General features: G+C 36.5%; 1 protein-coding gene across 2 annotated transcripts; it reads left to right on the forward strand.

The window, feature by feature from the left end:
- Positions 1-2,059: 2,059 nt before the first annotated feature.
- On the forward strand, positions 2,060-12,313 carry LOC143484929 (tetraspanin-31-like). 2 transcript variants are annotated; one of them, XM_076984111.1, is made up of 6 exons: positions 2,060-2,271; positions 3,173-3,340; positions 4,971-5,051; positions 5,263-5,403; positions 6,266-6,376; positions 11,032-12,313. In XM_076984111.1, exons 1-6 carry the CDS (start codon positions 2,209-2,211, stop codon positions 11,119-11,121), a joined length of 654 nt encoding a protein of 217 aa, XP_076840226.1. In that variant the 5' UTR covers positions 2,060-2,208; the 3' UTR covers positions 11,122-12,313. The 2 variants fall into 2 exon arrangements, with proteins under 2 accessions (XP_076840226.1, XP_076840152.1); XM_076984037.1 differs by lacking the exon at positions 11,032-12,313 and having other exon boundaries at positions 6,266-6,585.
- Positions 12,314-13,369: the final 1,056 nt, after the last annotated feature.

The following is a 13,369-nucleotide window of genomic DNA, read 5'->3' on the forward strand; positions in this document are numbered from 1 at the left end:
CATAAGTCAAAGAGATATGTAAAAATGGTTTTGTATGCATACATGCACAAAAATGATTTGTATGCATACATGCAACACAGACCTGTTCTTTGTAAACACAGAAACCTATTTTTCTCAATTGAGATTTGAGCCACCTTCAAGTGTCAATGGCCATACTCATGACAGCTGTTAGATCAAAATGTTTTTTTTCTGCATCACTATTCATGCTGTGTGCTTCTCTTCTGATAACTTCTGTCCCTCTCCCTGTACATATCCACATGCAAAAGTGAAATTAATGGCTGCTAAAACAGCACAAGCAGTGCCTTTGACCTTTTGCTTTTTGGAAGGTTTCTCAATTAATACACACAAAATGGCCTTAAATACATTACAATGTTGATGTAGTAACAAGGTCAGAAGAGGATGATAGGATCCTTGACAGACAGCCTCCAGCCAGCAAAACTGCTTTAATTAATTCATTTCCATTTACATTTTATGGCATTTGGCAGACGCCCTTATCCAGAGCGACTTACATTTTTATCTCATTTTTTTTATACAAGTGAGCAATTGAGGGTTAAGGGCCTTGCTCAGGGGCACCTCAGTCATGGCCTCAGGTCTGGGAATCAAACCCACGACCCTCCGGTCACAAGACCAGTTCCCTAACCACCAGGCCATGACCGCCCCCCATTTTTCATGGAAGAACATATTTTGTTGTTGTTCAAATAAGCATTTGTGTCATGAATTATTTGAGTTAATAAATGTGACTTTATTTTTTGCACATCTTCAGGGCCTTTCAGAATCTTGCTCATACTGATCACAGGGATTCATAATTAAAGCGCAAACAAGAATATAAATATTAAAACGGAAAAGATCAGATGTGACCAAAAAATAATTATTATTTGATACAACTATCGTCAAGTATCAAATTTGAGACATACTTCTTAACACTGCTACATGTTGGAACTCAATGTATTTAAGGTATTGCTACTACAGTGCTTTTTCAAAACAGAAATATAATATGTTTAAAAATCCAATATGTTTCCTTGTTTGTATCTCAAGATAAAGTCTTCACATTTGGAATCCAGTGGTGTTATATGATTGGCCTTCTTGTAATTAACACCTCCTGTCAAGGGCTTGTTAGGTCACCTCTCCAGTTTGTGAAACCTTTCCCCTAATTGCTCATGTAGTGTATTCCAGTGAACCTGCAATGTTGTTTAGTAAATTGGCTAATGGCTCAAAAAATAAACTGAAAGGCTATACTATAGAAGATCTTTACAAATAATTATTAAAAGAATATAAAGGGAAAATGTAAGTCTTGTAAAGGATCACATGTTTATACATATTCATGATTATCATTTACAACTGACATCTAGAACTCCATATTTCTACCATATAAAAGAATATGAACTCTTGTTGTTGATAAAATTATTCATGTTATATGCTGCAATACAATACATAAACACGTGATTCATTACATAATTCACTGATTATCTTAAATCTTTGTTGTATGCGTCACTTCATGTAGGATGCTTTGGTTACATTTTTTAAGATTCTGTTTCAGTCGTGTCTAGGTCAGACAGTTTTTCAAACATCCAAAAACAGAGAAATTTCTCTTGTGATTCTGTCTGGTGACTTTAGTTCTATAAATGAGACCATGAACAACATAGGACTACACTCATTATATAAAAAGTCAAATAAATTGCCACACAAAGTAATTTGTGTTTTAACAGAAAAGTTCATTCTGCTGATTTATCGCCATTCCAGCAACATCACTAAATCTCTCGTGATTTGTATTTTAGGCCCATAGAAATGCTTTGAGCAAACTCCTCACTTTGGCTATTCGTTCATACCTGGCATAGAGTTTATTTGTTAACGCTGTGTTAAATGTAGGCTACTGTTGTGGTACCCTCGATAGATGAATTTATTACATTAAATGTTTAAGCCCCAAAGTTGCACTGACATACCTGATTAAATTCATGACGGAATAGCCCAATTGGCTTTTGTTGACACGTTCAAATGGCTTCCAGAATGGTGAATGACAAAACTTGGGAAATGACGTAGATCAATATTAACGTCTTTTTTCAGAGCGACTTTATTGACGTGAGACCATAAGGAAAAGACAGCCAAGTGCCTGGACGCCTGCGAGAATAGACGTCCTGTCGGGAGAAAACAAAGTTAAATATATTTCTTAAGTTCGTTCATTTTAAGACAAATAGGTCTAGAGATTATACAATGGTTACCATTGGATTTACGTGTGCAAAAAACACACTCTGTTCTGTAAACGTGATATATATGGTGAGTTATATCGCCACAAGTTAAAATGTAATTACCTTGCTAGATTAATTCTGCCTTAATTTTCGTTTTGAGAGTTCAAACTTGATGTGATTGTTTCAGAAAAAGAAATTGTAATTATCTTATATATTCTAATGCTATTAATATGAACAACTGAATGTGACGTATGTTGGAAGGCGTTACGTAATTGATAATGGTTTAGAATTCTCAAAGGCTTAACCAAAAGATCTGTGCACTTGTAATCTTTCTTTTGGTGTTTTTAAACTATCAGTATTTTTTGATACGGCACGAATCCTTTGACCAACAATTTCTGAATCTATGGCGAAAAACAAGGAAATGCACATGAAAAACAAGGAAATGGACTTTTCCCCCTTTTCAATGAGATAAAAATGAGTCGTATAACTAATGCAAAAAATACGACAGCTGTAACTTCTGACGAGATCAAATCTCAGAATAGCTACTGTAGGCTACTGCAAACTTAAAACTTTCAAAGATGGTCACTGTAGACCTAAAACATTGTAAGTACTCTTGCTATTGGTGGTTCTGTAAACTAAGAAACACATTCCTGATATTCCAGGACAAAGATATGTTACTTACATATACTGGCTAGTTTTATTTTTACCCTGCAGGTTTCAAAACTTGCTGATGGGAAAGTTATCTCTGGTCTAGGCATAATATAACAGATAAAACCTGAGAACTAGCCCAGATTCAATATGCATGACCATATGGAAGTGTTGTCCAGGTTACTCAGGAAAACACTGGTAATTTGTTCATACTCTTCTCTAGTGGTAACCATTCATCAGGTGTTCAGTCATCCAAGATGACATCAGAGATGACTGGTCCATAAGCTTGCTCACACTTAAATATTATGCATACTCAAGTGGTGCATTGTTATTTTCCTCAGATGGTAGGCTTTTCTCTAATTGGAGCAGCTTCCTGGGGGAAAGGCTTTGGAGTAGTAGCAAATATACACATCATTGGTGCGGTGAAAGCTGTTGGAATCTTCCTGCTCCTCATCTCCTTTATAGGGCTGGTTGGGGCTATCAAACACCACCAAATTATCCTCTTTTTTGTATCCTTTTTATAAAATTCATGATGGCATTAAGACATTGTGTGCATTCTGACAAAAAATGTAACTGTTTTTTCATTGATGGTGCTGAGCTAGCTCTTATTACTTATGTTTATATTCTGTAATACCATTGAAGACAGCTAATTGTTAATATGGAGTTCAACCATAACATCTGAATCAAAATGACCGAGCTGTTGTTTAAGTATTATTTTCCCCACTCAGCCTCCTCCAGGTGATCTCTTTATCATTCAAGCCCAGGTGCTTTACCAGAGGCTTGGGAGCTTGATGGTTCTGTACAGCATCTTGGCTGTTCCCAGGACTGCACTTTTCTTGATGGAGATCTCCAATGTTGTTCCTGATTTGCTGGATCTGCTGGAGTCATCTCCCAGCTCGGGAATCTTAGCTCCTATTGCTCTGATTTCTATGGGCACCACTGTTGCCATCATGATGTCATGATGTTGCCATCACTTGGGATTTGTTAATCCATGTATTCCACGTATTCCATGTATGTTTTGCCTGCTTGCATGCAGCTGTTGTGCTGGATGGTCTCAGGGGCTTCATTGTGCAGCCTGAATCTGGAGTCATGCCTGATGTGGGAGATCCCTGCCTCAACTGTGTTTGTGGCTTCTATCTCCTCCTTTGTCCAGCGTATTATACCAGTGGGGTATCTGATGGTTGGCACAGTGTAGGTGTTGAAAGCCTGGATCTTGTCCTTCCCATTCAGCTGACTTCAAAGGACTTGACTCGCTCTCTGTAGGTATTTGGCTGTAGCTGCTTCTTTGTGGGCTCTTCACTATTCCCATTTGTCAGTAGGATTCCACAGTAGCTCAACATCTAATGCGAAAGATACCTGGATAATGTACTACTCCTGTCAAATATCCCATTATGTGACCAGAGCTATCTTTGTGGTGTTCTGCGTCCTGTCATGCAAAAGTGGGTGGAAACTTCACATGCTCATGTGACCTCGTAGTATGGTTTGCGTTTGTTGCATACTAGATATTATAATGCATACTACTATGGAGACCAGTATGCAGTATACAGTATATATACTGAGTGCAGTATGCCATATACAGTATGTAGTAGTCTATTTTGAACAGAGCCCATGTTTGGAAATATTCTGAAACTTCATTTAATTTAGGGAGTTGTTTATCAGTAGAATGTTGACCTTTTAAAAATAATTGTTTTTGTTTGTTTCAGTTCTATCCAATCTAGGGGAATTATCAAATCAAGGTTGATCATTCATATTGACAATGATAGAAATGAGGAAAGTAAAGAAAGGAAAGATGGTATGTTAAACGATTACAGATATGTTGCTTGATCACTTGCAGGTTTTGATAATGTTTAGGCTTACAATATATTTTGGTTATAGTAATACATGCAGGGCAGTGTAAACAGAAAATAGCGCCTTACTGGTAGTTTAGATAATAAGCAAAGAGTTTCCTAACATTTCCTAACCACTGGTTCCTACAAAATACATTATAAAGACAAAAGTAAATTTCTCTTGAATTGGTCATATTTCTTTGAAAAATAAGTTTAATTCCCTTTTAAATGTAATCATGATATTCTAACATTGTTAAGACTCCATGTGGAAGATTCATACAGGAATGTATTTTCCTTCACTGCTGTCTGTTAGTACACGGTCATCCTGCTGTTCGTCTTCCTCTTCCAGTTTGGCATATCATGTTCCTGTCTTGCTTTTAGTAGAAAACAACAGGTAAGAGTTGTCAATGTTTGATCATACACATTACATGCATTCTTGGATAGATTAAAACATTTGTTATGAAACACACCCATGTTTCTACTTATTTTATTTTTAAAACATTTTCAGTCCAAATATACTTTATATATACAATACTGCAATATGTATAGAATGTGTATATGAGTGTGTGTGTGTGTGTGTTATTTACATGTTTGTGTCAACACAGGATCAATTGGTTGGCACATATTGGGGCTTGATGAGCAATGACACAAGGCGGTCTCTGGAGCAGCTCTTGGACTGTTGTGGTCTATTCAATAGTGAACACAACAGAGCGATGTTCAGAATGGATACCAAACTCTGTATTGCTGTACATACCCTGCTGCCTCTACAAATACACACAAACACAATAACACTAACACAATAACAGGCACAGACTGCCAAACATAACAAAACCATGATTTTACTTCTCTAGGACATAACCTATCACACGGCAGTAAAAATCCATTATGTTAAATTATAATGTTCGAGTGTACATAACTGAATTAGCCAAAAATGCTACAATTAAGTCTTTAACATGACTACAGACTAAGGCTGTGTCCATTTTTTAACGGACAGAGGGGCAAGCAGACATGACTTAATAACTAACTTACAGAAAACAATAGGTACAAAGCTAAGCTAGGATGCAAGCAAACATAGTTAAGGAATGGGCAGAATTGTATGGGCCAGTTTTTCATACCTAGACTAGAAAGAATTTCTAATGGTTTACTATTGGAATAGAAAATATAGCCCAAGTTTTGGCTTGACTCAACGTCAGTTCCTATATTACACTGATGCATCTAATAATAAAAACAGAGTTAAGACTAATTTGACACAAAGTGACACAACAATAACCCTGATACAACAAGATGAGTATAAAGAGATGTATATGGGAAACCACAGATATCTTTACTTTGGAAAGAGACCAAATGTTTATATACAGTAAGCTCTTAGGTTACTGCCATGACTTCTTTTGTTTCCATGAATTTCCATCTATGTCCAAATCACATTACATATAAATAACCCTGAAAAGCATTGGAAAAAAGAATACAGTGAGGAATTACTGTGAGTAAAAAAAAACTAAAAGTAACTTTATCGGATGGTATTTTTGTTTGAACTTTTCGATTTGAGTTGCATACAAGTATTTGTTTTACTTATATTATCCACTGGCCTCTTTCATACCTTTCTTTCAGGCTTGTAAGCAAACAGGGCACTGTTTCACATGTGGGGACTTAATGTTACAACATGCTAGTGAAACCCTCAGGTTCCTGGGCAGTGTTGGTCTATTATTCAGCTTCTCAGAGGTTTGTACTTTCTTGCTTGCTTATCCATTAATTTATTTAGTTTGGAAGAGTAATATGAAATGTACATATAAAATACATAATGGACATTCAGTGGATTCAGCCTGTATTCAGACCCCCCATACACACACATAAAGATAGAGTAAAAACATGTTTTTTTATGTTTACAATTTTATATAAAATCAAAAACAAACATGTACCATTTACATAAGCAAAACCATGAGAGGAATGAATAAGCTATGTTTTCTGATAAGCTGTTGTAGCTGTTTAGCTAAATTGTGCTGCTACTGGTGTCTGTGTCATTGAATGCTTGGCCTAACTACAGCAGCTCTCTCTCTCACCTACAGAAGCATATGGAGCTTTATTGTAGACAATATTCTATCCTGTAGAATTACACTTACGCAATAATACACGAGAGGGAGTGCTATAACATGTAATATTGGCACTGATCTACAGCACTCGGCCTGCGGCCTCGTGCCTACGACCGCAGCACAGCAGTGCCAATATTACACGTTATAGCACGAACCTCAAGTGTATTATTGCGATTATACCACAGTTCAATTATCGCTGTTTACTGAAAGATTTTGAGTTAAAGAGGACGAGAAAATACGACCTGTTTGGTTAAAAACACTCCGCCAGTTAAAATAGTTGCATTCAATGGCTCGCTGCTAAACTTACACAACACTGGAACAGCCTTACCCAATAAATATTATAGAGGTAAATATACACAAAAACAACTGTTGATAAAATTGTATTTATTAAAATACTAAAATCGACTGCAATGTCGTTGCTCTTTAACCAGGATGTAAATACATTAAGAGCCCAGGACGTTTGTTTTACGGTATTAACTTCGTTTCTCTGCATTTCCAGCTCATCCAAATCATTGTTTGTAAGCGTGACAAACCTTGGCTCATTGGAGGCATGAGGCTTGTCATTTATAGCTTCATCCTCCAGTTTCAGATCGAAACAAATGCTTTCGAAGCCAATAGATTTAACGAACTCCCTGTAATTCATTTTGATAATGTTGCTGCTTGTTTGTAGTTGCGCTGTTTGGCTTGTAAACGCTGCTTCGTTGCTAGGTTACCTGTATGTGGCGGAGTAATACATGGAGAGCTTCGGTTACAGTGCTATAACATAATCAGGGGTGGAAAGTAACTAATTACATTTACTCACATTACTGTAATTGAGTACTTTTTATGAGTAATTTGTAATTTTCTGAGTAGTTTTTGAAATATGTAATTTTTACTTTTACTTGAGTACATTTTGACCCAAGTAGTTTTACTTCACTACATTTGAACGCCCTCACATTACTGAGTAAAAAAATATTGATGGTGAAAAATTAAATGCGGGCAGAAATTTAAACTTCTGAGTCCCAGAACTGAAGGCCAATTGCATGGCCTTGCCTTGCGCGTGCCCTTTCCATTGTCTCATAATCAGGTCGTAATCTGGTGCACTTTTTTTCCAAAAGGATGAGATTGGTCTATCTTTAAATCTTCTATCTATCAGGTTCTGTGGGATCCTGTGGACATTTTATTGTGAAAAGTGAAATCCTGTGGGCACTGTATTTCGAATAGTTGGATCCTGTGAGCGTTTTAAATAGTGGAATCCTGTGCCCATTTTGTTTTATTTTGAGATGTGGGATCCTGTGGTCATTTTATATTTTATTTTGAGTTGTGGCAACCTGTGGGCATTTTATTGTGAATAGTGGGATCCGGTGGGCACTCTATTTTGAATAGTTGGAGTGAGCACTGTGAGCACTTACTTTTAAATTGTGGGATCCTATGAGCATTTTTTAATTTTGATGTGGGATCCTGTGGGCATTCTATTGTGAGTAGTGGAATCCTTTGCATTTTAGTTTGATTTGTGGCATCTTGTGGGCACTTAATTTTGTGTGCATTTTGTTTTTTGAATAATTTGTAATTTAAATTTCTTTATTCTTATCATAGTGTTGTCCGTTGGACAATAGGACTGAAAATTGTTTGCACTTTATGGTACAGGTTGTGACTGTCCTTGTGCTGTGAGGAAGTATGTTCCTGAGCCCAGCTGATCTTTTTGCAAGTGTGGATGTGGACTTAAATACACTTTGAAATCCATTAAAACAACTTGTGCTGAATTTGGTTCATGATTCATCCATGCATTAAATAACTGAAAGTAACCAAGTAACTTTTACTCAAATTACATTTTAAATGAAGTAATTTTGTACTTTTACTCAAGTAAATTTTGAGATGGGTAATTTTACTTTTACTCTGAGTATATTTTAGGCAAAGTAATGATACTTTTACTCAATTACAATTTTTCAGTACTCTTTCCACCTCTGAACATAATATTGGCACTCCTAGATTGCGTCTCAACCAATCACATTGTAGGGTCGGAACTAACTGTGGTATAATTAACAACAAAACAACCCAAAACTCTTGAATATACACAGTTCACATGGATGACCTATTTTTTAATTACAATTCAGTAATGTAAATGGCAAATTTCACCAAAAGACAAAAGGATTAAATGTATGATACTATTCAGCCCTGAGGTTCTCCTGTTTGCTTTTATTATCCTTGAGATGTCTCTAGAATTTGATTAGAATCAAGCAGCAAATTTAATTAACTTGACATAGTTTAAAAATGCAGAGTGGCCTTGATCATTGGTGTTCTTCCGGGCGGCATGGTGGTGTGGTGGGTAGCACTGTCGCCTCACAGCAAGGCGGTCTGGGTTCGATTCTCGGTCTGGGCTGCTCTGTGTGGAGTTTGCATGTTCTCCCTGTGCCTGTGTGGGTTTCCTCCGGGTACTCCGGTTTCCTCCCACAGTCCAAAGACATGCATGTTAGGTTGATTGATCACTCTAAATTGCCCGTGTGTGTTGGCCATGCGGTGGACTGGCGACCTGCCCATGGTGTACCCTGCCTTTGCCCGGAGATGCTGGGATTGGCACCAGCCCCCCCGTGACCTCGACTAGTGGGATTAAGCGGTTCAGATAATGGATGGATGGTGTTCTTCCTTGAAGTGGCTGTACAGGACATAAGAAATATATTGGTCAGGCCTTCATGTTAAAATGGAAGTCACTTTTGAGTAAAAGTTATATGACAGTTTGGAGTTTGCCAAACAGTATTGAAAGGACTTCCTAAGCATAATAAATAAGATTATTTGGTCTGATCAGACATTATACTCTTTGGGCAGAACTCCAAGCAATATGTCTGGCAAACACAAGGCCACTGCTCATCACTTGGCTGATATGTTCACACGTCAGAGAGGATTCTACTCAAAATGCCATTACATCCTACAGCAGGACACGGAGTTTGCAGGCTCCACTCTTTCTGCCACTGCTGTTTTTCCACAGTGGATCCTTATGGATCAAGTTGAAAATTTTTCAACTTAAGTGGTAAAGCTCTACATGAGATGAGGAACCAATTAGAAGAAGAGAGTGTGCAAATTGAAATGAGCACACCGAAAAGCTGCATGAAGCAAGTTTGCCTCTATACCACAATTAAAGAGAAAAAATGCTCTGTCCATGTCTCATGGGCTTTCAGGTGAATGTTTTAATTTAATTTACAAATATGTAGCAATTTGTTTCCTAGTGATGTTCAACCCAGACAGGTAGCTAGGTAGCTAAATACTTCAGTGCATAGCCAGAATCGATACCTTGAAATGCTAGAACTAACCACCTTAATAAGACTAACAGTGAACAACAGTAAATAAGGGTGAGAGTAAATAGCAACTACTTCCCACCCAAACATCACCCAAAATGTTTTGTTCCTTCTTTGTTTGGCAAAACTTATTATAGGCTGATTTACATTCCATTCTGCTGTGTGAACATATCTTAATACCTCTGGTACAGTGAAGTATGGTGGGGCAATATCATGGTAATGGTTTCTCAGTGACAGGCACAGGTCCAAAATGAGAGAAGGATTAATGCAGCCAAATGCACATAAGTCCTTGAAGAAAACCTTCTCCAGAGTACACATGACCTTAGAATAGGGAGATGGATAGTCTTTCAACACTGTAATGATACGAAGCATACAGCCAAGACAACACTGGAGTGGCTTCAGGACAAGTCTCAGACTCTGCTTGAGTGGATCAGTCAAAGCACATGCGTATTTGTGGAGAGACGTAAAGATGGTAGTTCATAGATATTTTACATCAAATCTGAAGGCGCTTTAGGGGATCTATCGGGATGAATGAAATAAACCTTCCAAATGCAGGTGTGGTTGTAGAAACATACACAAACGTCTGCTGCAAAATGTGCTTCTAAAAACATACAGAATTATGGGTGTAAATATTTATGTAAATTAATCATTTTTTAATACATTTGCAAAAAAACTTATCAAAACATTTTTGCTTTGACCTTATGGATTCTCAAGTGTAAACTGAATGGGGAAAATACAGATTTTATCCATTTAAAATTCAATTATAACAAAACAGTGTACAAAGTGGAGCAGACTGAATACTTTCTAAATCATATATAATCATATATCACTATATTCCTTGTATTTGAGCAATTTTTGAATGTGCTTTACAATTTTAATTACTTATAAAATCTTTTATATACCCCATTATTATAAATAGCGTGAACTGACTACATAATACTCATTTTGGGATTTTGTGTCTGGATTTATGAAGTAATTATAATGTGTGCACTCATATAAATATTCTTCTTTTTTTTAGATTGTTGCTTTGTGGCTGGCCATGCATTATAGAAACCTGAAAAACCCTCAAGCCAACCCAAACCCCAACCCTAAGCCAACCCCTTTCTAGACATGTGTGGTACACAGAGAAAGATGTGTAGACACAATGGGAGAAAGCACAAGAGCAATGCCATGTGAATGATGTGAAGCCAGTACTTATTTTCCACCATTATTTGCAAATAAATTCTTTAAAAGTCAGACAAAATGATTTTTTCATTTTTTTTTCACATTTTGTCTCTCATAGTTGAGGTCTACCTATGATGTCAATTACAGGCCTCTCTCATCTTTTTAAGTGGGAGAACTTGCACAATTGGTGACTGACTAAATACTTATTTTGCCCACTGTAGCTGCTCTTAAATTACTGCCACTAGGTAGCACAGATGATATGCTGGTAATTTAACTGCAGCCTGTAATATCTGGTTTAAATGATTATGATTTTGCAGTAGTACTATTTTGCAGAACTTTTAAATTACTATATTATACTATCTGTAATATAACTGAGCTTTAATTATGTTCAGAGTTGACTTACTTTTGGCGATAATGTATTTGTTTATATTAGCTATTGCACTCATTCTTGCACCTCTTAAGTCTTTCATTATTTGGGCACCATACAATATATGCCTGAAGAGGAAGTAAGAACATGGACTCATGCCTTTGTAACTCATGTATATAATACGGAACATAAATTACCTGATCAGATTAGTTGAAACCCAATACTAATTTTCATACTTCTTGCTATGTTTCTTGCAAATTATTCACTAGTGACAGAAAAGGGTCAAAATATGTAGCTAAAAAAATAGGAATCTTCTTTGGCTTTGATTCTTCAAAAAAACTTTGCATGGTGTCACGACCTAACCTACAGCCGAGAACTGTTTGTCTAATGTAGCATCTCTGCTAAAAGTCACACCATTGAGTGAATCCTTTTCCCCACATTTTTTTCAGATACTCTTGTGTTGTTCGTGCATTTAGTTCTGGGCATAAAACATTTCTTTCAAATGTCCTTCATGTTTTTAACCCATGGGCAATGTTTGTGAGTAGCTGTGAGGTTCAGGGTTGTTGATGACCTCCCAAAGGCATATCTGACACTTTTGTGTCTGATGCATTTGTACACATCACAAACTAACATATGGTTGTGAGGTGAGAAAAAAACTGAATAAAAATGATTGCTATATTTAGGAGAAAAAGAATGGGATCTTAACTAAGTATGCCAGCTTTTGTTGTTTGGTTGTCTTCTAAAATCTTCAGTGAGATTATGTGCCATATTTTTGTCATTTGTTATTGCACCATACAATTGAATTGAATAATCTATTTTTTAATGCAAACATGTATAATTCTATGAGATAAATATTATTGGTACATTATATTAAAATCCAGTGTAAGTGTACAATCTATGAATTATTTGTTACTGTATTCATTTGTATTATTTATTCAAATTTGTGGATAACTTTGCATGTAGACATTAAAACTTGTATGATCATTTGCATTTCCAAAATTTCCCTGCAAATACACCAGTGTACCTTACTGGTTGCTTTTGTCAGTGTATACTCTAAATGTAAATATATACACCCCTAGTGTATAGGCCTATATGTGTAAAACATAAAAAACAGAAACTGCTTAGGCATATTGAAATGGTAATGAAATATTTATCTGCTGTGAATACTAGCACAGGTATCCTGTCATTATTTACAAGTGTGTCTGTCTACCTCAGAGGAATTTGACTTCTTATTCTAGTTCAAGATTTTGCAGAAGCATGTTAGTGGGGTTCAGGTGTGGACTTTGTCCAGACCATTCTTCACTGAACAGACAGATAGATGGTCTTGTATTCACCTGTAAATTGTCTGCTTTTAGCATAATTTATGTTTCTGGTAATGGGAAAGCCTGGTGAAGTAAAAGTTTCAGAAAATATCACCATGCTTGAACACTGGCACCATTCTTCAGATACACACGTGGACAAAATTGTTGGTACCCCTTGGTTAATGACAGAAAAACCCACAATGGTAACAGAAATAACTTTAATCTGATAAAAGTAATAATAAATAAAAGTTCTATGAAAATGTACAAATGAAAGTCAGACATTGCTTTTCAACCATGCTTTAACAGAATTATTTTAAAAAATAAACTCATGAAACAGGCCTGGACAGAAATGATGGTACCCCTGAAATAATGTGACCAAATGGACATGTTAAATCAAGGTGTGTTCACTAATTAGTATCACAGGTGTCTACAATATTGTAATCAGTCAGTGGGCCTATATATAGGGCTACAGGTAGTCACTGTGCTGTTTGGTGACAAGGTGTGTACCACACTCAACATGAACA

This window comes from Brachyhypopomus gauderio, chromosome 1 (genome assembly GCF_052324685.1).
Source record: "Brachyhypopomus gauderio isolate BG-103 chromosome 1, BGAUD_0.2, whole genome shotgun sequence".
NCBI lineage: Eukaryota > Metazoa > Chordata > Actinopteri > Gymnotiformes > Hypopomidae > Brachyhypopomus > Brachyhypopomus gauderio.

What these genes read in the sequence shown, in the direction of transcription:
- LOC143484929 (XM_076984037.1), top strand. Translation starts at nt 2,209, where the DNA reads ATGGTTACCATTGGATTTACGTGTGCAAAAAACACACTCTGTTCTGTA. An exon ending in CTTTTAGTAGAAAACAACAG is followed by an intron (nt 5,052 to 5,262) that starts GTAAGAGTTGTC and finishes GTGTCAACACAG; the next exon opens with GATCAATTGGTTGGCACATA. An exon ending in ATACCAAACTCTGTATTGCT is followed by an intron (nt 5,404 to 6,265) that starts GTACATACCCTG and finishes CCTTTCTTTCAG; the next exon opens with GCTTGTAAGCAAACAGGGCA.